General features: G+C 43.6%; 1 protein-coding gene across 1 annotated transcript in view; it reads left to right on the top strand.

Annotated features, from left to right (window-relative positions):
- TTN (titin) overlaps window positions 1–23,512 on the top strand; it is a 274,245-nt gene that overhangs the window by 225,296 nt on the left and 25,437 nt on the right. Inside the window, exons 273-283 of the mRNA XM_062188546.1 lie at window positions 36–623; window positions 714–1,016; window positions 1,126–18,231; window positions 18,778–19,074; window positions 19,175–19,762; window positions 19,861–20,163; window positions 20,281–20,577; window positions 21,837–22,124; window positions 22,232–22,531; window positions 22,795–23,097; window positions 23,198–23,503. Coding sequence (XP_062044530.1) covers window positions 36–623; window positions 714–1,016; window positions 1,126–18,231; window positions 18,778–19,074; window positions 19,175–19,762; window positions 19,861–20,163; window positions 20,281–20,577; window positions 21,837–22,124; window positions 22,232–22,531; window positions 22,795–23,097; window positions 23,198–23,503 — 20,679 coding nt within the window. The remainder of the gene's footprint in view (window positions 1–35; window positions 624–713; window positions 1,017–1,125; window positions 18,232–18,777; window positions 19,075–19,174; window positions 19,763–19,860; window positions 20,164–20,280; window positions 20,578–21,836; window positions 22,125–22,231; window positions 22,532–22,794; window positions 23,098–23,197; window positions 23,504–23,512) is intronic.

Genomic DNA, 23,512 nt, shown 5'->3' with positions numbered 1-23,512 from the left:
CTTTTCTGATTTCAATGTCTTTCTTCTCTTTGCAGAGGCACCAACCATTGTCCTTGATCCCACAATAAAAGATGGGCTCACAATTAAAGCAGGAGACACAATTGTTTTGAGTGCCATTAGCATTCTCGGCAAACCCCTTCCAAAGTCAAGTTGGTCTAAAGCAGGAAAAGACATAAGACCATCAGATATCACACAGATAACTTCAACTCCAACATCTTCCATGCTTACAGTCAAGTATGCCTCTAGGAAAGATGCTGGGGAATACACCATCACTGCTACCAATCCTTTTGGCACAAAGGAAGAACATGTGAGGGTAACCGTCCTCGATGTACCTGGTCCCCCAGGTCCTATTGAGATCAGTAATGTTTCTGCTGAAAAAGCAACACTTACATGGACACCTCCCTTGGAAGATGGCGGCTCACCAATTAAGTCCTATGTTCTTGAGAAGAGAGAAACCAGCCGACTTCTCTGGACAGTGGTTGCTGAAGACATTCAGTCCTGCAGGCATGTGGTGACCAAGCTTATCCAAGGAAATGAGTACCTCTTCCGCGTCTCAGCTGTAAACCACTATGGCAAAGGAGAACCGGTGCAGTCTGAACCTGTCAAAATGGTAGACAGATTTGGTACGTAGAGCATGTGAGGGAGCTGCTACATAAACATTTACAGCAGAGTTCAGGAAGTCATGAATGCTTATAAATGTCCTTTTCTTCCAGGTCCTCCTGGTCCTCCTGGAAAACCAGAGGTCTCAAACGTCACTAAGAACACTGCCACTGTCAGCTGGAAAAGGCCAACTGATGATGGTGGCAGTGAGATCACAGGATATTATGTAGAAAGGAGAGAAAAGAAAGGCTTGCGATGGGTGAGAGCCACAAAGACGCCGGTTTCCGATCTCAGATGCAAAGTAACTGGACTGCAAGAAGGGAACACCTACGAATTCCGTGTCAGCGCAGAAAACAGAGCAGGGATCGGCCCACCCAGTGACGCTTCAAATTATGTTCTGATGAAAGATGTGGCATGTTAGTATTTCTCTCTTTTAACACCACTCATTTGAGAGCATCAGTATTTCGTACTTATCCAAAAGCCAAACTCGTTAACATACGCTTCTGTGGCTTTGTTTCTTTTCAGATCCTCCAGGACCACCTTCAAATGCACGGGTCACCGATACTACCAAGAAATCTGCTTCTTTGGCATGGGGCAAGCCTCATTATGACGGTGGACTTGAAATCACCGGCTATATTGTAGAGCACCAAAAAGTAGGAGACGAGACCTGGGTAAAAGACACCACAGGCCCTGCACTCAGAATCACTGAATTTGTCGTCCCTGATCTTCACACTAAAGAAAAATACAATTTTAGAATCAGTGCCGTCAATGATGCAGGTATTGGGGAGCCAGCAGTGATTCCAGATGTTGAAATTGTAGAACGGGAAATGGCTCCTGATTTTGAACTGGATGCTGAGCTCCGAAGAACACTGGTCGTTAGAGCAGGACTCAGCATTAGAATTTTTGTGCCAATTAAAGGCCGTCCTGCTCCTGAAGTGACCTGGACCAAAGATGACATCAATCTGAAGACCCGAGCCAACATCGAAAATACAGAATCATTCACCCTTCTGATTATTCCAGAATGTAACAGATATGACACTGGAAAATTTGTGATGACCATTGAAAACCCTGCTGGGAAGAAAAGTGGTTTTGTTAATGTCAGAGTCTTGGATACACCAGGCCCTGTCCTTAATCTGAGGCCTACAGACATCACGAAGGACAGCGTCACCCTGCACTGGGACCTCCCTCTGATAGACGGGGGCTCACGCATAACAAACTATATTGTGGAGAAACGTGAGGCAACACGGAAATCATATTCCACAGTCACTACCAAGTGCCATAAATGTACATATAAAGTTACCGGCCTGTCTGAAGGCTGTGAATACTTCTTCAGGGTGATGGCAGAAAATGAATATGGAATTGGTGAGCCATCAGAAACTAAAGAACCAGTAAAAGCCTCTGAAGCACCTTCCCCACCAGAAAGCCTTAACATCATGGACATAACTAAGAGCACAGTCAGCTTGGCCTGGCCTAAACCGAAACATGATGGTGGTAGCAAGATCACCGGCTATGTAATTGAAGCCCAGAGAAAAGGCTCTGACCATTGGACCCACATCACAACCGTGAAAGGGTTAGAATGTGTTGTGAGGAATCTAACTGAAGGCGAGGAATACACCTTCCAAGTGATGGCTGTGAACAGTGCAGGGAGAAGTGCTCCTCGAGAAAGCAGGCCTGTCATAGTCAAGGAGCAGACGATGCTTCCAGAGTTGGACCTCCGGGGCATCTATCAAAAGTTGGTCATCGCCAAAGCTGGGGACAATATCAAAGTCGAAATTCCAGTGCTTGGTCGACCGAAGCCCACAGTGACATGGAAAAAAGGAGACCAGGTTCTTAAGCAGACACAGAGAGTTAATGTTGAAAATACAGCAACTTCAACCATCTTAAATATCAGCGAGTGTGTCAGAAGTGACAGTGGGCCCTATCCATTGACAGCAAAGAACATCGTAGGAGAGGTTGGCGATGTTATCACCATTCAAGTCCATGATATCCCAGGGCCACCTACTGGACCAATCAAATTTGATGAAGTCTCATCTGATTTTGTAACCTTCTCTTGGGAACCGCCTGAGAATGACGGGGGTGTACCAATCAGCAACTATGTCGTCGAAATGCGACAGACTGACAGTACTACCTGGGTCGAGTTAGCAACGACTGTTATACGCACTACCTATAAAGCCACTCGCCTCACTACTGGGGTGGAGTATCAATTCCGTGTGAAAGCTCAAAATAGATATGGAGTTGGACCAGGCATCACATCAGCATCTATAGTTGCCAACTATCCATTTAAGGTTCCTGGACCCCCTGGTACTCCTCAGGTAACTGCAGTCACCAAGGATTCCATGACGATTAGCTGGCATGAGCCACTCTCAGATGGTGGAAGCCCCATTTTAGGATATCATGTTGAAAGAAAAGAACGAAATGGTATTCTCTGGCAGACTGTGAGCAAAGCATTAGTACCAGGCAACATCTTTAAGTCAAGCGGACTTACAGATGGCATTGCTTATGAATTCCGAGTGATTGCAGAAAACATGGCAGGCAAAAGCAAGCCAAGCAAGCCATCAGAACCTGTGCTTGCCCTGGATCCCATTGACCCACCTGGGAAACCGATACCTCTAAATATTACTAGACACACAGTGACACTTAAATGGGCTAAGCCTGAATATACCGGAGGCTTTAAAATCACTAGTTACATTGTAGAAAAGAGAGATCTTCCTAACGGACGCTGGCTGAAGGCCAACTTCAGCAACATTTTGGAGAATGAATTTACAGTCAGTGGCCTAACAGAAGATGCTGCATACGAATTCCGTGTGATTGCCAAAAACGCTGCTGGGGCTATCAGTCCACCCTCTGAGCCCTCGGATGCCATCACATGCAGGGATGATGTTGAAGCACCGAGGATACTGGTAGATGTGAAGTTTAAGGACACGGTTATCTTAAAGGCAGGTGAAGCATTCAAGCTGGAAGCTGATGTTTCAGGGCGCCCTCCTCCAACCATGGAATGGACCAAGGATGGAAAGGAGCTGGAAGGCACAGGAAAATTAGAAATAAAAATTGCAGATTTCTCTACACATCTGATAAACAAGGATTCATCAAGAAGGGATAGTGGTGCTTACATCCTTACAGCGACTAATCCTGGTGGTTTTGCCAAACACATTTTCAATGTCAAAGTTCTCGACAGACCAGGTCCACCCGAAGGGCCTTTAGCTGTATCCGATGTGACCTCAGAGAAGTGTGTCTTATCATGGTTGCCTCCGCTGGATGATGGAGGTGCCAAAATTGAGCATTACATAGTACAGAAACGTGAGACCAGCAGATTGGCATGGACCAATGTAGCCTCAGAAGTCCAAGTAACAAAACTGAAAGTCACTAAACTCTTAAAAGGCAATGAGTACATATTCCGTGTCATGGCTGTAAATAAATATGGAGTTGGAGAGCCACTGGACTCTGAGCCTGTGCTTGCAGTGAATCCTTATGGACCTCCTGACCCCCCTAAGAACCCTGAAGTTACGACCATCACTAAAGATTCCATGGTTGTCTGCTGGGGACATCCCGATTCTGATGGTGGAAGCGAAATCATCAATTATATTGTGGAGCGGCGTGACAAAGCTGGGCAGCGCTGGGTGAAATGCAACAAGAAAACTGTCACTGATTTAAGATTTAAAGTATCTGGACTGACAGAAGGACATGAATACGAGTTCAGGATTATGGCTGAAAATGCTGCTGGCATTAGTGCACCAAGTGCTACCAGTCCATTTTACAAAGCTTGTGATGCCGTGTTTAAACCTGGCCCACCAGGTAACCCACGTGTCCTAGATACAAGCAGATCATCCATTTCAATTGCTTGGAATAAACCTATCTATGACGGCGGTTCAGAAATCACTGGGTATATGGTTGAGATTGCCCTGCCAGAGGAAGATGAATGGAAGATTGTCACTCCACCAGCTGGGCTCAAAGCAACCTCTTACACCATTACCAACCTTGTAGAGAATCAGGAATATAAAATCCGCATCTACGCCATGAATTCTGAAGGACTTGGGGAACCTGCCCTGGTTCCTGGTACTCCAAAGGCTGAAGACAGAATGCTGCCTCCCGAAATTGAACTGGACGCTGACCTGCGCAAACTTGTTATCATAAGAGCCTGTTGCACTCTGAGACTTTTTGTTCCCATCAAAGGAAGGCCTGCACCTGAGGTGAAGTGGACCCGGGAACATGGGGAATCCTTGGACAAAGCTAGCATTGAATCCACAAGCTCCTACACCCTGCTTATTGTTGGGAATGTAAACAGATTCGACAGTGGCAAATACATACTAACTGTAGAAAACAGCTCAGGCAGCAAGTCTGCATTTGTCAATGTTAGAGTACTAGATACACCAGGCCCTCCACAGGATCTTAAGGTAAAGGAGGTCACTAAGACATCTGTCACATTGACATGGGATCCCCCTCTCCTTGATGGAGGCTCAAAAATAAAGAATTACATTGTAGAGAAGCGAGAATCAACAAGAAAAGCCTATTCTACTGTTGCAACAAACTGCCACAAGACCTCCTGGAAGGTAGACCAGCTTCAAGAAGGCAGCAGTTACTATTTTAGGGTTCTTGCAGAAAATGAATATGGCATTGGGCTGCCTGCTGAAACTGCAGAATCTGTGAAAGCATCAGAACGGCCTCTTCCTCCAGGAAAGATAACTCTGGTGGATGTCACAAGAAATAGCGTGTCACTCTCTTGGGAGAAACCAGAGCATGATGGAGGCAGTCGAATCCTAGGCTACATCGTAGAGATGCAAAGCAAAGGCAGTGATAAATGGGCCACGTGTGCCACAGTGAAAGTCACAGAAGCCACTATAACTGGACTGATCCAGGGTGAAGAATACTCTTTCCGTGTTTCAGCTCAGAATGAAAAGGGCATCAGTGATCCTCGCCAACTGAGTGTGCCAGTAATTGCCAAAGATCTTGTCATCCCACCAGCCTTCAAACTCCTATTCAATACATTCACTGTACTAGCAGGTGAAGACCTGAAAATTGACGTTCCATTCATTGGGCGCCCTACACCTACTGTAACCTGGCATAAAGATGATGTACCACTGAAGCAAACAACTCGAGTAAATGCAGAGATCACAGAAAACAGTTCACTACTGTCAATAAAGGAAGCCTGCCGAGAAGATGTTGGCCACTATGTAGTCAAACTGAGCAACTCAGCTGGTGAAGCTACTGAAACCCTTAATGTCATCGTTCTTGACAAACCAGGGCCTCCTACTGGACCAGTTAAAATGGATGAAGTGACAGCGGATAGTATTACGATTTCCTGGGAACCACCAAAGTATGATGGCGGAAGTTCTATCAACAATTACATTGTTGAGAAACGAGACACTTCCACAACCACCTGGCAAATTGTGTCAGCTACAGTTGCAAGGACAACAATAAAGGCTTCCAGATTAAAGACTGGATGTGAATATCAGTTTAGAATTGCAGCTGAAAACAGGTATGGGAAGAGTACCTACCTCAATTCGGAGCCTATTGTAGCCCAGTATCCATTCAAAGTCCCTGGTCCTCCTGGCACACCATTTGTCACACTCTCCTCAAGAGACAGCATGGAAGTGCAATGGAATGAGCCAGTCAATGACGGTGGGAGCAGAGTCATTGGCTATCATCTAGAACGCAAGGAGAGAAATAGCATCCTCTGGGTTAAGCTGAATAAGACACCTATTCCTCAAACCAAGTTTAAGACAACTGGTCTGGAAGAAGGCATTGAATATGAATTTAGAGTCTCTGCAGAGAACATTGTGGGTATCGGCAAGCCAAGTAAAGTCTCAGAATGTTATGTAGCTCGTGATCCATGTGACCCACCAGGACGGCCAGAGGCGATCATTGTCACAAGGAATTCTGTGACTCTTCAGTGGAAGAAGCCCACCTATGATGGTGGAAGCAAGATCACTGGTTACGTTGTCGAGAAGAAAGAATTACCTGATGGCCGCTGGATGAAAGCCAGTTTTACAAATATCATGGACACTCAGTTTGAAGTAACTGGCCTGGTTGAAGACCATAGATATGAGTTCCGGGTTATAGCTCGAAATGCTGCAGGAGTGTTTAGTGAGCCGTCAGAGAGCACAGGAGCCATAACAGCAAGAGATGAGATAGATCCACCTCGAATAAGCATGGATCCGAAGTACAAAGACACGATTGTGGTTCACGCTGGTGAGTCATTCAGGATTGATGCAGATATTTATGGCAAACCAATACCAACCACTCAGTGGATTAAAGGTGATCAGGAGCTCTTGAACACAGCTCGACTAGAAATAAAGAGCACAGACTTTGCCACAAGTCTCAGTGTAAAGGATGCGGTCCGTGTTGACAGTGGAAGTTACATACTGAAAGCCCAAAATGTGGCAGGAGAGAGATCGGTTACTGTGAATGTCAAGGTTCTTGACAGACCAGGGCCACCTGAAGGACCTATTGTGATATCAGGAGTTACTGCTGAAAAATGCACACTAGCTTGGAAACCGCCACTTCAGGACGGTGGGAGCGACATCATAAATTATATTGTGGAAAGGAGAGAAACCAGCCGCCTAGTTTGGACTGTGGTCGATGCTAATGTGCAAACTCTCAGCTGCAAGGTCACAAAGCTTCTTGAAGGCAATGAATATGTTTTCCGTGTAATGGCTGTGAACAAATACGGTGTTGGTGAACCTCTCGAATCTGAGCCAGTAATTGCCAAGAATCCATTTGTAGTGCCAGATGCCCCAAAAGCTCCAGAAGTCACCACAGTGACCAAGGACTCAATGATTGTGGTATGGGAACGGCCAGCATCTGATGGTGGCAGTGAAATTCTTGGATACGTTCTTGAAAAACGGGATAAGGAAGGCATTAGATGGACAAGATGCCACAAGCGACTGATTGGGGAGTTGCGTTTGAGAGTAACAGGACTCATAGAAAATCACAATTATGAATTCAGAGTCTCAGCTGAGAATGCTGCGGGACTTAGTGAACCAAGCCCTCCTTCTGCTTACCAAAAGGCTTGTGATCCTATTTACAAACCTGGACCTCCAAACAACCCCAAAGTCATGGATATTACCAGATCTTCAGTTTTCCTTTCTTGGAGCAAACCAATCTATGATGGAGGCTGTGAAATCCAAGGATACATTGTTGAAAAATGTGATGTGAGTGTTGGCGAATGGACAATGTGTACTCCACCAACTGGAATCAATAAAACAAATATAGAAGTAGAGAAGCTGTTGGAAAAACATGAATATAACTTCCGTATCTGCGCTGTGAATAAAGCTGGAGTCGGTGACCATGCCGATGTCCCTGGACCCGTTATAGTTGAAGAAAAACTGGAAGCACCAGACATTGACCTTGACCTCGAACTCAGGAAAATCATAAATATAAGGGCTGGTGGCTCCTTAAGGTTATTTGTTCCTATAAAGGGTCGTCCTACTCCAGAAGTTAAATGGGGGAAGGTGGATGGTGAAATCCGAGATGCAGCGATAATTGACAGCACCAGCAGCTTCACCTCTCTTGTTCTTGACAATGTCAACCGATATGATAGTGGAAAATACACGCTCACATTAGAAAACAGCAGTGGAACAAAGTCTGCCTTTGTTACTGTGAGAGTCCTGGACACACCAAGTCCACCTGTTAACCTGAAAGTCACAGAAATCACCAAAGACTCCGTATCGATTACCTGGGAACCTCCTCTGTTGGATGGGGGATCCAAAATTAAAAATTACATTGTTGAGAAACGCGAAGCCACAAGAAAATCTTATGCTGCCGTTGTCACAAACTGCCATAAGAGTTCTTGGAAGATCGATCAGCTCCAAGAGGGTTGCAGTTATTACTTCAGAGTCACAGCTGAGAATGAGTATGGTATCGGCCTTCCTGCCTGCACTGCTGATCCAATTAAGGTTGCAGAAGTCCCACAGCCTCCAGGAAAAATCACTGTAGACGATGTCACCAGAAACAGTGTCTCTCTGAGTTGGACAAAGCCTGAACATGACGGTGGCAGTAAAATCATTCAATACATTGTGGAAATGCAAGCTAAACACAGTGAGAAATGGTCAGAGTGTGCGCGAGTAAAGTCCCTTGAAGCAGTAATTACCAACCTAACTCAAGGAGAAGAATATCTCTTTAGAGTCGTTGCTGTAAATGAAAAGGGGAGAAGTGATCCTAGGTCCCTTGCAGTTCCAATAGTTGCCAAAGATCTGGTCATTGAGCCCGATGTAAAACCAGCATTCAGCAGTTACAGTGTACAGGTTGGCCAAGATTTGAAAATAGAAGTGCCAGTTTCTGGACGTCCCAAGCCAACCATTACCTGGACTAAAGATGGTCTTCCACTGAAGCAGACCACAAGAATCAATGTTGCTGATTCACTTGACCTCACCACACTCAGTATTAAAGAAACCCATAAGGATGATAGTGGGCACTATGAAATCACAGTTGCCAACGTTGTTGGTCAGAAAACCGCATCCATAGAAATTATCACTCTAGATAAACCTGATCCTCCAAAAGGACCTGTTAAATTTGATGAGGTCAGTGCTGAAAGTATTACATTATCTTGGAATCCTCCATTGTACACAGGGGGCTGCCAGATCACCAACTACATTGTTCATAAAAGAGATACAACCACCACAGTATGGGATGTTGTTTCTGCTACTGTTGCTAGAACCACACTCAAAGTGACCAAACTGAAAACTGGTACAGAGTACCAATTCAGAATATTTGCTGAAAACCGATATGGACAAAGCTTTGCCTTGGACTCTGAACCAATTGTAGCTCAATATCCCTACAAAGAACCAGGCCCTCCAGGCACACCATTTGTTACAGCCACTTCGAAAGACTCCATGGTCGTACAGTGGCATGAACCGATCAACAATGGTGGAAGCCCTATCATAGGTTATCACCTGGAGAGAAAGGAAAGAAATAGTATTCTGTGGACGAAAGTCAACAAAACTATTATTCACGACACACAGTTTAAAGCACTGAACCTTGAAGAAGGCATTGAGTACGAATTCAGAGTTTATGCCGAAAATATTGTTGGCGTGGGCAAAGCAAGCAAGAATTCTGAATGCTATGTAGCCAGAGACCCCTGTGACCCACCAGGAACCCCAGAAGCAATAATAGTTAAAAGAAATGAAATCACTTTACAGTGGACCAAACCTGTATACGACGGTGGAAGTATGATCACAGGCTACATCGTAGAAAAACGTGATTTGCCTGAGGGTCGCTGGATGAAAGCCAGCTTCACCAATGTCATCGAAACTCAATTTACTGTGTCAGGCCTTACTGAAGATCAAAGATATGAATTCAGAGTCATTGCAAAGAATGCAGCTGGTACAATGAGTAAACCCTCTGATAGTACCGGACCAATAACTGCCAAGGATGAGGTTGAGCTCCCAAGAATTTCAATGGATCCAAAATTCAGAGACACAATTGTGGTAAACGCTGGAGAAACATTCAGGCTTGAGGCTGATGTCCATGGAAAACCCCTACCCACCATTGAATGGTTAAGAGGTGATAAGGAAGTTGAAGAATCTGCTAGGTGTGAAATTAAGAACACAGATTTCAAGGCTTTACTTATTGTAAAGGATGCTATTAGAATTGATGGTGGACAGTATATCTTAAGAGCCTCCAATGTTGCAGGTTCTAAGTCATTCCCTGTAAATGTAAAAGTATTAGATAGACCAGGACCTCCAGAAGGGCCAGTCCAGGTTACTGGAGTCACCTGTGAAAAATGCACTTTAACATGGTCTCCACCACTTCAAGATGGTGGGAGTGACATCTCTCACTACGTTGTTGAAAAGCGAGAAACCAGTAGACTCGCATGGACTGTTGTTGCTTCGGAAGTCGTGACCAATTCTCTGAAAATTACCAAACTCCTAGAAGGGAACGAATATATTTTCCGCATAATGGCTGTCAACAAATATGGGGTTGGAGAGCCTTTGGAATCTGCACCAGTACTGATGAAAAATCCATTTGTGGTTCCTGGGCCACCTAAAAACTTGGAAGTCACAAACATTGCCAAGGACTCCATGACCGTCTGTTGGAACCGTCCAGACAGTGATGGTGGGAGTGAGATTACTGGTTATATTGTAGAGAAGAGAGACAGAAGTGGCATTCGATGGATAAAATGCAATAAACGCCGCGTTACAGACTTGCGTTTCAGAGTAACAGGATTAACAGAAGATCACGAGTATGAATTCAGAGTCTCCGCAGAAAATGCTGCTGGAGTCGGAGAACCAAGCCCAGCTACAGTTTATTATAAGGCTTGTGACCCTGTCTTCAAACCTGGACCACCCACTAACGCACACGTTGTAGACACCACTAAAAATTCAATTACTCTGGCCTGGGGCAAACCCATCTATGATGGTGGCAGTGAGGTCCTGGGATACATCATAGAAATCTGTAAAGCAGATGAGGAAGAATGGCAAATGGTTACCCCACAGACTGGACTGAAAGCCAATCGCTTTGAAATTTCAAAACTCATTGAACACCAAGAGTACAAAATAAGAGTGTGTGCCCTGAACAAAGTTGGTTTAGGTGAGGCTGCTTCAGTTCCTGGTACTGTGAAACCAGAAGATAAACTTGAAGCACCTGAACTTGATCTTGACTCTGAATTAAGGAAAGGAATTGTTGTCAGAGCTGGTGGATCTGCCAGGATTCACATTCCATTCAAAGGTCGTCCAACACCTGATATTACTTGGTCTCGAGAAGAAGGTGAATTCACAGATAAGGTCCAGATTGAAAAGGCAGTAAACTTCACCCAGCTGTCAATCGATAACTGTGATAGAAATGATGCTGGAAAATACATCGTCAAGTTAGAAAACAGCAGTGGAACCAAGACTGCTTTTGTAACTGTGAAAGTTCTTGACACTCCAGGACCACCCCAGAATTTGGCAGTCAAAGAAGTGAAGAAAGATTCTGCCGTTCTGGTATGGGAACCACCCATCATTGATGGGGGAGCAAAGGTCAAGAACTATGTTATTGACAAACGTGAGTCAACAAGAAAAGCGTATGCTAATGTGAGCAGTAAATGCAACAAAACAAGCTTTAAAGTTGAGAATCTTACAGAAGGAGCCATTTATTACTTTAGAGTGATGGCTGAAAATGAATTTGGGGTTGGCGTTCCAGTGGAAACCGTTGATGCCGTGAAAGCTGCTGAACCTCCTTCCCCACCAGGAAAGGTGACGCTCACTGATGTATCTCAGACCAGTGCATCGCTCATGTGGGAGAAACCTGAACATGATGGTGGTAGCAGAGTCCTGGGGTACGTTGTTGAAATGCAGCCCAAGGGAACTGAAAAATGGAGTGTTGTGGCTGAATCCAAAGTCTGCAATGCAGTTGTTACTGGTTTGAGTTCTGGACACGAATACCTGTTCCGGGTGAAGGCTTACAATGAGAAAGGGAAAAGTGATCCAAGAGTACTTGGTGTTCCTGTCATAGCCAAGGACTTGACTATACAGCCCAGCTTTAAGTTACCATTTAACACATACAGTGTACAAGCCGGAGAAGATCTTAAAATAGAAATTCCAGTGATAGGCCGGCCAAGACCTGAAATTTCTTGGGTCAAAGATGGTGAACCTCTGAGACAGACAACAAGAGTAAATGTTGAAGAAACAGCTACTTCAACAATTTTGCACATTAAAGAAAGTAGCAAAGATGATTTTGGAAAGTACACCATTACGGCAACAAATAGTGCAGGCACGGCAACAGAAAATCTCAGCATTATTGTTTTGGAAAAGCCTGGACCTCCAGTTGGGCCAGTTCGCTTTGATGAAATTAGCGCCGACTTTGTGGTTCTATCTTGGGAACCTCCAGCTTACACTGGTGGCTGCCAGATAAGCAACTACATTGTAGAGAAGCGAGACACCACCACCACCACCTGGCACGTTGTATCAGCCACAGTCGCAAGGACAACAATTAAAGTAACCAAACTAAAAACAGGCTCTGAGTACCAGTTTAGAATTTATGCTGAGAACAGGTATGGAAAAAGTACTTCCCTGGACTCTAAACCAGTTATTGTACAATATCCATTTAAAGAACCTGGACCACCGGGAACTCCTTTTGTAACATCAGTCTCCAAAGATCAGATGCTTGTGCAATGGCATGAGCCAGTTAATGACGGAGGCAGCAAAGTTATTGGCTACCATCTTGAACAGAAGGAAAAGAACAGCATTCTATGGGTCAAGGTAAATAAGACCCTCATTCAAGACACCAAATTCAAGACAACTGGGCTTGATGAAGGACTTGAGTATGAGTTCAAAGTTTCTGCTGAAAACATCGTTGGCATTGGCAAGCCTAGCAAAGTGTCCGAATGCTTTGTTGCACGTGATCCATGTGATCCCCCTGGTCGTCCTGAAGCCATTGTCATTACAAGAAACAATGTCACGCTGAAATGGAAGAAACCCGCCTATGATGGTGGTAGCAAAATAACAGGTTATATCGTAGAAAAGAAAGATCTACCTGATGGCCGTTGGATGAAAGCCAGTTTTACCAATGTATTAGAGACTGAATTTACAGTGAGTGGACTTGTAGAAGACCAGAGATATGAATTTAGAGTAATTGCAAGAAATGCAGCTGGCAACTTAAGTGAACCATCTGAAAGTAGTGGAGCCATTACTGCTAGAGATGAAATTGATGCACCAAATGCCTCACTGGATCCAAAATATAAAGACGTCATTGTTGTTCATGCTGGCGAGACTTTTGTTCTAGAAGCTGATATCCGCGGCAAACCTATACCCGATGTTGTTTGGCTGAAAGATGGAAAAGAGCTTGAAGAAACAACTGCCAGGATGGAAATTAAGTCCACTATTCAGAAAACAACTCTTGTTGTCAAAGATTGCATACGGACAGATGGAGGACAGTATGTTCTGAAACTCAGCAATGTCGGTGGTACCAAGTCTATACCAATCACTGTAAAGGTACTCGACAGGCCAGGACCACCCGAGGGGCCTCTGAAGGTTTCTGGAGTTACTGCAGAGAAGTGTTACCTGGCATGGAACCCACCTTTGCAAGATGGGGGTGCTAGTATTTCACATTACATCATTGAAAAGAGAGAGACTAGCAGACTTTCCTGGACCCAGGTTTCGACTGAAGTACAGGCCCTTAACTACAAAGTCACTAAACTTCTGCCTGGTAATGAGTACATATTCCGTGTCATGGCTGTGAATAAATACGGAATAGGAGAGCCCCTGGAATCTGAGCCTGTTATAGCCTGTAATCCTTATAAGCCACCCGGTCCTCCATCAACACCGGAAGTTTCAGCAATCACCAAAGATTCTATGGTAGTAACATGGGCACGCCCAGTGGATGATGGAGGAGCTGAAATTGAAGGCTACATTCTAGAAAAACGAGACAAGGAAGGCGTTAGATGGACCAAATGCAACAAGAAAACACTTACAGATCTCCGGTTCAGGGTAACTGGCCTTACTGAGGGCCATTCCTATGAATTCCGAGTTGCCGCGGAAAATGCAGCTGGTGTGGGTGAGCCTAGTGAGCCATCTGTTTTCTATCGTGCATGTGACGCCTTGTACCCACCAGGTCCACCAAGCAATCCAAAAGTGACAGACACATCGAGATCTTCAGTCTCCCTGGCTTGGAGTAAGCCAATTTATGATGGTGGCGCACCTGTTAAAGGCTATGTTATTGAGGCTAAAGAGGCAGCTGCTGATGAATGGACAACCTGCACTCCACCAACAGGAGTACAAGGAAAGCAGTTCACAGTGACCAAGCTTAAAGAAAATACCGAATATAATTTCCGTATTTGTGCCTTCAATTCTGAAGGTGTAGGTGAACCTGCCACTATCCCTGGTTCAGTTGTTGCTCAGGAAAGGGTAGAACCACCAGAAATAGAACTTGATGCTGATCTCAGAAAGGTAGTCATTCTGCGTGCAAGTGCTACTTTACGCTTATTTGTCACTATCAAAGGTCGACCAGAACCTGAAGTTAAATGGGAGAAAGCTGAAGGCATTCTCACTGACAGAGCCCAGATTGAGGTGACCAGCTCATATACAATGTTGGTCATCGACAATGTTACCAGATTTGACAGTGGTCGGTATAATCTGACATTAGAAAATAACAGTGGCTCCAAAACAGCTTTCGTCAACGTCAGAGTTCTTGACTCACCAAGTGCCCCTGTGAATTTGACTGTAAAAGAAGTGAAGAAAGACTCGGTAATATTGTCCTGGGAACCACCACTTATTGATGGTGGAGCTAAGATTACAAACTACATCGTTGAAAAACGAGAAACTACAAGAAAAGCCTATGCTACTGTTACAAACAACTGCACTAAGAATACATTCAAAATTGAAAACCTACAAGAAGGATGTTCTTACTACTTCCGAGTTTTGGCTTCCAACGAATACGGGATTGGCTTGCCAGCTGAAACGACTGAACCTGTTAAAGTGTCTGAACCACCCCTCCCACCTGGAAGAGTAACTCTCATTGATGTGACCCGTAATACAGCTATAATTAAGTGGGAGAAACCAGAAAGTGACGGTGGCAGCAAAATCACTGGCTATGTGGTCGAAATGCAGACTAAAGGAAGTGAAAAATGGAGCACTTGCACACACGTTAAGACGCTAGAAGCAACTATATCTGGCCTAACTGCAGGAGAAGAGTATGTCTTCAGAGTCTCTGCAGTTAATGAAAAAGGAAGAAGCGATCCAAGACAACTTGGAGTGCCAGTGATTGCAAGGGATATTGAAATAAAGCCTTCAGTTGAGCTTCCTTTCCATACTTTCAATGTAAAGGCTAGAGACCAACTTAAGATTGATGTACCATTCAAAGGCAGACCTCAAGCTACTGTAAGCTGGAAAAAAGATGGTCAGACTCTTAGAGAAACAACTAGAGTCAATGTTTCTTCTTCAAAGACAGTAACATCACTGACTATTAAGGAAGCCTCAAAGGAAGATGTTGGAACTTATGAACTAACTGTTTCAAACAGCGCCGGATCCATAACAGTTCCTATTACTGTAGTTGTCCTTGACAAACCAGGACCACCAGGACCTATCCACATTGATGAGGTTAGTTGTGACAATGTAACCATTTCTTGGAATCCTCCAGAATATGACGGTGGTTGCCAAATTAGCAACTACATCGTTGAGAAGAGAGAAACCACTTCTACAACATGGCACGTGGTCTCACAAGCAGTTGCAAGAACATCTATTAAAATAGTCCGTCTGACAACAGGAAGTGAGTATCAGTTCCGTGTCTGCGCGGAAAACCGCTATGGAAAGAGCTCCTACAGTGTATCTTCAGCTATTGTTGCGGAGTATCCATTCAGTCCGCCAGGTCCTCCTGGTACCCCTAAAGTTGTTCATGCCACAAAGTCCACCATGGTCGTAAGCTGGCAGGTGCCAGTTAACGATGGAGGAAGTCGAGTCATTGGCTATCACCTTGAATATAAAGAAAGAAGCAGCATTCTTTGGTCGAAAGCAAATAAGATCCTCATTGCTGATACTCAGATGAAGGTCTCTGGTCTTGATGAAGGACTGATGTATGAGTACCGTGTATACGCTGAGAATATTGCTGGGATCGGTAAATGCAGTAAGTCTTGTGAACCAGTCCCTGCCAGAGATCCTTGTGACCCTCCTGGACAACCTGAAGTTACAAATATCACGAGAAAATCAGTGTCACTTAAATGGTCTAAACCACATTATGATGGTGGAGCTAAGATCACAGGATACATTATTGAACGTAGAGAACTGCCGGATGGCCGCTGGCTGAAGTGCAACTTTACTAACGTACAGGAAACATTCTTTGAAGTAACTGAACTAACTGAAGATCAGCGCTATGAATTCCGAGTTTTTGCAAAGAATGCCGCTGATTCAGTTAGCGAGCCATCCGAATCCACCGGACCTATTACAGTTAAAGACGATGTTGAGGCTCCAAGAATTATGATGGATGTCAAGTTCCGAGATGTCATTGTTGTCAAAGCTGGAGAAGTCCTTAAGTTAGATGCAGACGTTGCAGGCCGACCTTTGCCGGTCATCTCCTGGGCCAAGGATGGTGTAGAAATTGAAGAAAGAGCAAGAACAGAAATTGTTTCAACAGACAACCACACTGTGCTAACAGTAAAGGACTGTGTAAGACGTGACACTGGGCAGTATGTACTCACAGTCAAGAATGTTGCCGGAACTCGGTCTATGGCAGTTAACTGTAAGGTACTTGATAAGCCTGGCCCACCAGCAGGACCACTTGAAATAAATGGCCTCACTTCTGAGAAATGCTCTCTTTCCTGGGGACGTCCCCAAGAAGATGGTGGTGCTGATATTGACTATTACATCGTAGAAAAACGTGAAACAAGCCGTCTCGCGTGGACAATATGTGAAGGAGAGTTAAGGACGACATCCTGTAAAGTAACGAAGTTGCTCAAAGGCAATGAGTACATATTTAGAGTAACCGGTGTTAATAAATACGGTGTTGGTGAGTCCCTGGAGAGTGTGGCTGTGAAGGCACTGGATCCATTTACAGTTCCAAGTCCACCCACATCTTTGGAAATTACATCTGTGACCAAAGATTCCATGACCCTTTGCTGGTCGAGACCTGAGAGTGACGGAGGCAGTGAGATCTCTGGATATATCATTGAAAGACGGGAGAAAAACAGCCTACGGTGGGTGCGTGTAAACAAAAAACCAGTTTATGATCTGAGAGTGAAAGCAACAGGACTTCGGGAAGGATGTGAATACGAATATCAGGTTTATGCTGAAAATGCTGCTGGCCTAAGTCTTCCGAGTGAAACCTCTCCCTTAATTCGGGCACAAGACCCAGAGTTCTTACCATCTCCTCCATCTAAACCCAAAATCGTGGACTCGGGCAAAACTAGCATAACTATTGGCTGGGTGAAGCCCTTGTTTGATGGTGGGGCCCCAGTAACTGGATACACTGTGGAATACAAGACATCTGATGAAACAGACTGGAAAACTGCCATTCAGAGCCTAAGAGGCACAGAATATACAATCAGTGGACTAACGACAGGAGCTGAATATGTTTTCAGAGTAAGATCTGTCAATAAGGTCGGTGCTAGTGATCCCAGTGATAGCTCTGACCCTCAGGTAGCAAAGGAAAGGGAAGAAGAACCTGTATTTGATATTGACAGTGAAATGAGGAAGACCTTGATTGTCAAGGCTGGTTCCTCGTTTACCATGACTGTGCCTTTCCGAGGAAGACCGGTACCCAGTGTCCTGTGGAGCAAACCAGACTCTGACCTTCGCACAAGAGCCTACATCGATTCCACAGACTCTCGGACATCACTCACCATTGAAAATGCCAACAGAAGTGATTCTGGAAAATACACTTTAACAATTCAGAACGTCCTGAGTGCTGCTTCACTGACCTTCGTTGTCAAAGTGCTAGATTCCCCAGGTCCTCCAGCTGCTATTTCTGTACAAGATGTAACCAAAGAGTCGGCAGTGTTATCCTGGGATGTTCCTGAAAACGATGGTGGGGCACCAGTGAAAAACTACCACATAGAAAAACGTGAGGCCAGCAAGAAAGCTTGGGTCTCTGTGACCAACAACTGTAACCGCCTCTCCTACAAAGTTACCAACTTACAAGAGGGGGCTATTTACTACTTCAGAGTCTCTGGAGAAAACGAGTTTGGTGTTGGCATCCCTGCTGAAACGAAGGAAGGAGTAAAAATAACAGGTACGTTTTAAGAACAAGGAAAATCAGTATTAATTTCATTACAATAGCGTGAATCACTCTGATCAGTCATTATTTAATCTTAAATGCTTTGGTTTACACCCTAAAATAGTCACATTATAGCACATCTCTAGTAGACAAAGTTTTTTAGTGATTACAAAAATAGAAATTTGTGTAACTAGAAATTCAACATAAATTGAAATTAAGTATAATTGAATATAACTGAATATCTATGCACGTGCAGAAACCATTATGATGAAGTTTCTTGCAAGATTTTTTATCTTATTCCTCCTTTCCATGCACATGGATTTGAGATAAGTCTTATTTAATCTGGTCACTTGAAATTTAATTTGAATGTGAATGCTATAGTATGTAACAACGTAGCTTGTGTAAGCTTTGGTTGGTTCAGGAACCAAACTGATCATATGAAAAAAATCAGATGCAATGTACATATATGGCTTTCATTTAAAAGTTTGCTTTTGACAATGTATGAAGAATGCACTTGAAAATTATAATTCTTCCCTTTCTTTTGACACTTTATTTTCTTAGAAAAACCAAGCCCTCCTGAAAAACTTGGAGTAACAAGTGTATCCAAAGATAGTGTTTCCCTGATGTGGTTGAAGCCCGAACATGATGGTGGAAGCAGAATTGTTCACTATGTTGTTGAAGCACTAGAAAAAGGACAGAAAAACTGGGTTAAATGTGCAGTGGTAAAGTCAACCCATCATGTTGTCTCTGGCCTGAGGGAGAATTCGGAATACTTCTTCCGAGTCTTTGCTGAAAATCAAGCTGGCCTGAGTGACCCAAGAGAGCTGCTGCTTCCTGTTCTTGTTAAGGAGCAGCTAGGTACGTCTGATTTTACACAGAGGCAAGATGATTTGCATGGATTTAAGTTAATATTTAGAAAGTCTTTTTCACCTTCATTTCTCTTACTGTTATTTTTCAGAACCACCTGAAATTGATATGAAGAATTTCCCAAGTCACACTGTATATGTTAGAGCTGGTTCCAATCTGAAAGTGGACATTCCAATTTCTGGGAAGCCACTGCCCAAAGTGACCTTATCAAGAGATGGCATGCCCCTGAAGGCAACCATGAGATTTAATACTGAAATCACTGCCGAGAACCTGACCATCAATCTCAAAGAGAGCGTTGCAGGTGATGCAGGAAGGTATGAGATCACTGCTGCCAACTCCACTGGAACAACCAAAGCTTTCATTAACATCGTCGTGCTGGACAGGCCTGGTCCTCCCACTGGCCCTGTTGCTATTAGTGATATAACGGAACAAAGTGTGACTCTCAAGTGGGAGCCACCTAAATACGATGGCGGAAGTCAAGTTACCAACTACATCGTACTCAAGAGAGAAACAAGCACCGCAGTATGGACTGAAGTGTCAGCAACGGTGGCCAGAACCACAATTAAAATCATGAAACTGACCACAGGAGAGGAATACCAATTCCGCATTAAAGCAGAAAACCGCTTTGGCATCAGTGACCACATAGATTCAGCTTGTGTGGTTGTCAAACTACCCTATAGTAAGTTGTCAAACTTTTCAAAGATTTAAGAGTTTTATTTACCGTAGTGTTTTAAATGTTTGCATGAATTATGGGAATTTTTTTTTCCTCCTGTTTAGCAACACCTGGACCACCATCTACACCTTGGGTCTCTAATGTTACTCGAGAAAGCATCACAGTGGGCTGGCATGAGCCAGTGTCCAATGGAGGCAGTGCAGTCACAGGCTATCACCTGGAAATGAAGGACAGAAATAGCATTCTATGGCAAAAAGTCAACAAATTGCTCATCCGTACAACTCACTTCAAAGTCTCAACAATCAGTGCCGGACTTATCTATGAATTCAGGGTGTATGCAGAAAACGCTGCAGGAATTGGAAAACCCAGCCATGCTTCTGATCCAGTCTTGGCCATTGATGCCTGTGGTATGTATTTGTCATGAGAAAAGACAGTTCTAATAACTTAAAATTGCAAGTCTTATTTCTGCAAAGCAAAATAAACTGACATATATTCTGCTAATACATTTCCTCTTATTACCACAGAACCCCCAAGAAATGTTCGTATCACTGATATTTCAAAGAACTCTGTCAGCCTTTCATGGCAACAACCAGCTTTCGATGGAGGAAGCAAGATTACAGGCTACATTGTGGAAAGACGTGACCTTCCAGATGGCAGATGGGCCAAGGCCAGCTTCACCAATGTTATTGAGACTCACTTCGTTGTCTCTGGTTTGACTCAGAACTCCCAGTATGAATTCCGCGTCTTTGCTAGGAATGCCGTCGGTTCCATCAGCAACCCATCTGAGGTTGTGGGCCCCGTTACCTGCATTGATTCTTATGGTAAGCAGTTTTAGCACTCTGAATCTCAACAGCCAGCTGACTCCACATTACCCCCTCACTCTCATAACTTTTACCATGTGCCTTAATTAAGTTTACGGAAAGAATTAGGAACTAACTGGGAGTGTTAGGAATATTCCTTAACCTCTCTGGACTTCTTGGCTTAGCTGTAACAGTTTATTGTGGAGGTTTGTACTGAAGGTTATTGAAGAGCCATTCCAACTCCAACCTTTTGTGAGTGATGATAAAGTTGGTGCTTTAATTATATTTTAAATGATCAAAGTCAGTAATGAAAAACAGGATTGAATCCCCAGAAATATTGGTCTTTAGTGAAAGACTAAGCACTGACTTTGATGATGATAGTATTAGCAGCAGTTAACACTTCTTAGGTAATACTTATTAATTCTCTCCCTTAGTTCTAACAGTCCTCAGATTAGCCCATTTTACTGAAGAGAAACTGAGATTTAGAGCACCTAAGAAATTTTTCCAGGGAAAAGCAGCTCATTAGTGATGGAGTGGGGGTTCAAATGGTTAGTCTACAGAGCCCTCTCTACATTACTGTCAGTCCAAAACGCATATCTTCAACCATTCTGGAAAGTAAGTGACATAGTCAACAGTAGTTGAAAACTAAAATGTCAGAGAGTTAGGTACCCTGGGACATCTTTTGTAAAAGTTTTCCACTTTCAAGGAGGAAATCCAGCCACTAGCATGTCTGGGGAAAGTATCCACTCCCATTCTCTTGCTAAGAATCCCAAGGCTACTCTTTAAAAAGAAAAAAAAAAAAAAGACTTATTTATTTATTTGAAAAGAAGAGTTACAGAGAGGCAAAGGCACAGGCAGAGAGAGAGGGGGCTTCCATCTGCTGGTTCACTCCCCAGATAGCTGCAATGGCCGGAGCTAAACACTGTAATGAAAGAAAATGTAAAATACACCATCTTCACTGATGTTCTCACTACCACATTCCATTTCACCACTGGAATAAAATACCTAATAGACTTTAAATTACATTTAAAAGGCACTTAATGTGCAATTAGTACAGTGTCACTGGGAGTACAGAGCTTATTCACATTCTTCCACATCTGAGATAGAAAGAGGGTTTGTAAAATGTAAATATTTAAAATAGCTAAATAGGATCAGAACTACTCTGTGTATATGTGTGTATAATTTAATAAGGACCAATGATCTGATTTTGACACTATGGCAACAATGATTTTTTTCATCCTTGTAATATTTTAAATATCTCCCATCTGTGTTTCTTGCAGGTGGACCTGTAATTGATTTGCCTCTAGAATACACAGAAGTTGTTAAATACAGAGCAGGTACATCTGTGAAGCTCAGAGCTGGCATCTCTGGCAAACCTGAGCCTACAATTGAGTGGTACAAAGATGATAAAGAATTACAAACCAATGCACTGGTGTGTGTGGAAAATACCACTGACCTTGCATCCATACTCATCAAAGATGCTACTCGCCTTAACAGCGGATGCTATGAATTAAAACTAAGGAATGCCATGGGCTCAGCCTCAGCCACCATCAGAGTGCAGATCCTTGGTGAGTGCTAAATACAGACTAATGTCATATTTTCTCTGCTTAAAGCTTAGCCTTTTACATTACTAGTCTTTTCCAAAATACTAACATACTATTTCACTCTTTGTCAGACAAACCGGGACCTCCAGGTGGACCAATTGAATTCAAGACCGTCACTGCGGAAAAGATAACCCTTCTCTGGCGGCCGCCAGCTGACGATGGCGGTGCAAAAATCACTCACTACATCATAGAGAAGCGTGAGACAAGCCGTGTTGTGTGGTCTATGGTGTCGGAAAATTTGGAAGAGTGCATCATTACAACCACCAAGATTATCAAAGGAAATGAATATATCTTCCGAGTCCGAGCTGTGAACAAATATGGAATCGGCGAGCCACTGGAATCTGACCCAGTTGTGGCCAAGAATGCTTTTGGTAAGTGTGATTGCATAAGAAAACTGAAACAAAACACATGGAAATTTTTAAAAAATAAATATAATTATTGTAGCCCATGAATATGTTTTCTTAAGATGATTTTCCTTTGTATCACATATTGTCTTGTTGCCATCCTTTTCATAAGGTGGAAAATATAAGCATAATAAATGAAACTAACAATCATGCATAGAATTTGAAAATCAAAAGAATTTGTCAGTAACATTGATCCTTTGAAACTCATTTATCTTGTCCTTTCTAAATAGTTACACCTGGACCACCAAGCATACCAGAGGTGACAAAGATCACTAAGAATTCAATGACTGTTGTGTGGAATAGGCCAATTGTAGATGGTGGTAATGAAATAAGTGGCTATTTCCTTGAAAAACGAGATAAGAAGAGTCTAGGATGGTTTAAAGTGCTAAAGGAGACAATCCGTGACACCAGACAGAAAGTGACAGGACTTACAGAAAACAATGACTACCAGTACCGAGTCTGTGCCCTAAATGCCGCTGGCCAGGGTCCATTTTCTGAACCATCCGACTTCTACAAGGCTGCTGATCCTATCGGTAAGTGCCCATGTATACCACATTCTCCACCTATGTCTTCTTTTGTATGACTAAATTGTACATGATTGTGTAATTACCATATTGTTCATGGCCATTCTAGATCCTCCAGGGCCACCTGCTAAGATAAGGATTGCAGATTCAACTAAGTCATCCATCACTTTGAGCTGGAGTAAACCTGTATATGATGGGGGCAGTGCTGTTACTGGATATGTTGTCCAGATGAGAAAAGAAGAAGAAGAGGAATGGACTATCGTCTCTACTAAAGGAGAAGTCAGAACTACAGAATATGTGGTATCGAACCTCACGCCTGGAGTGAACTACTACTTCCAGGTAGCCGCAGTAAACTGTGCTGGTCAAGGAGAACCTATAACGATGACAGAACCTGCACAAGCTAAAGATATACTCGGTATGTACC

Source organism: Lepus europaeus, chromosome 1 (assembly GCF_033115175.1).
Source record: "Lepus europaeus isolate LE1 chromosome 1, mLepTim1.pri, whole genome shotgun sequence".
In the NCBI taxonomy this organism is placed as follows: domain Eukaryota; kingdom Metazoa; phylum Chordata; class Mammalia; order Lagomorpha; family Leporidae; genus Lepus; species Lepus europaeus.
Note: the sequence above shows the minus strand (reverse complement) of the source record. Positions and strands in the feature narration are given on the sequence as shown.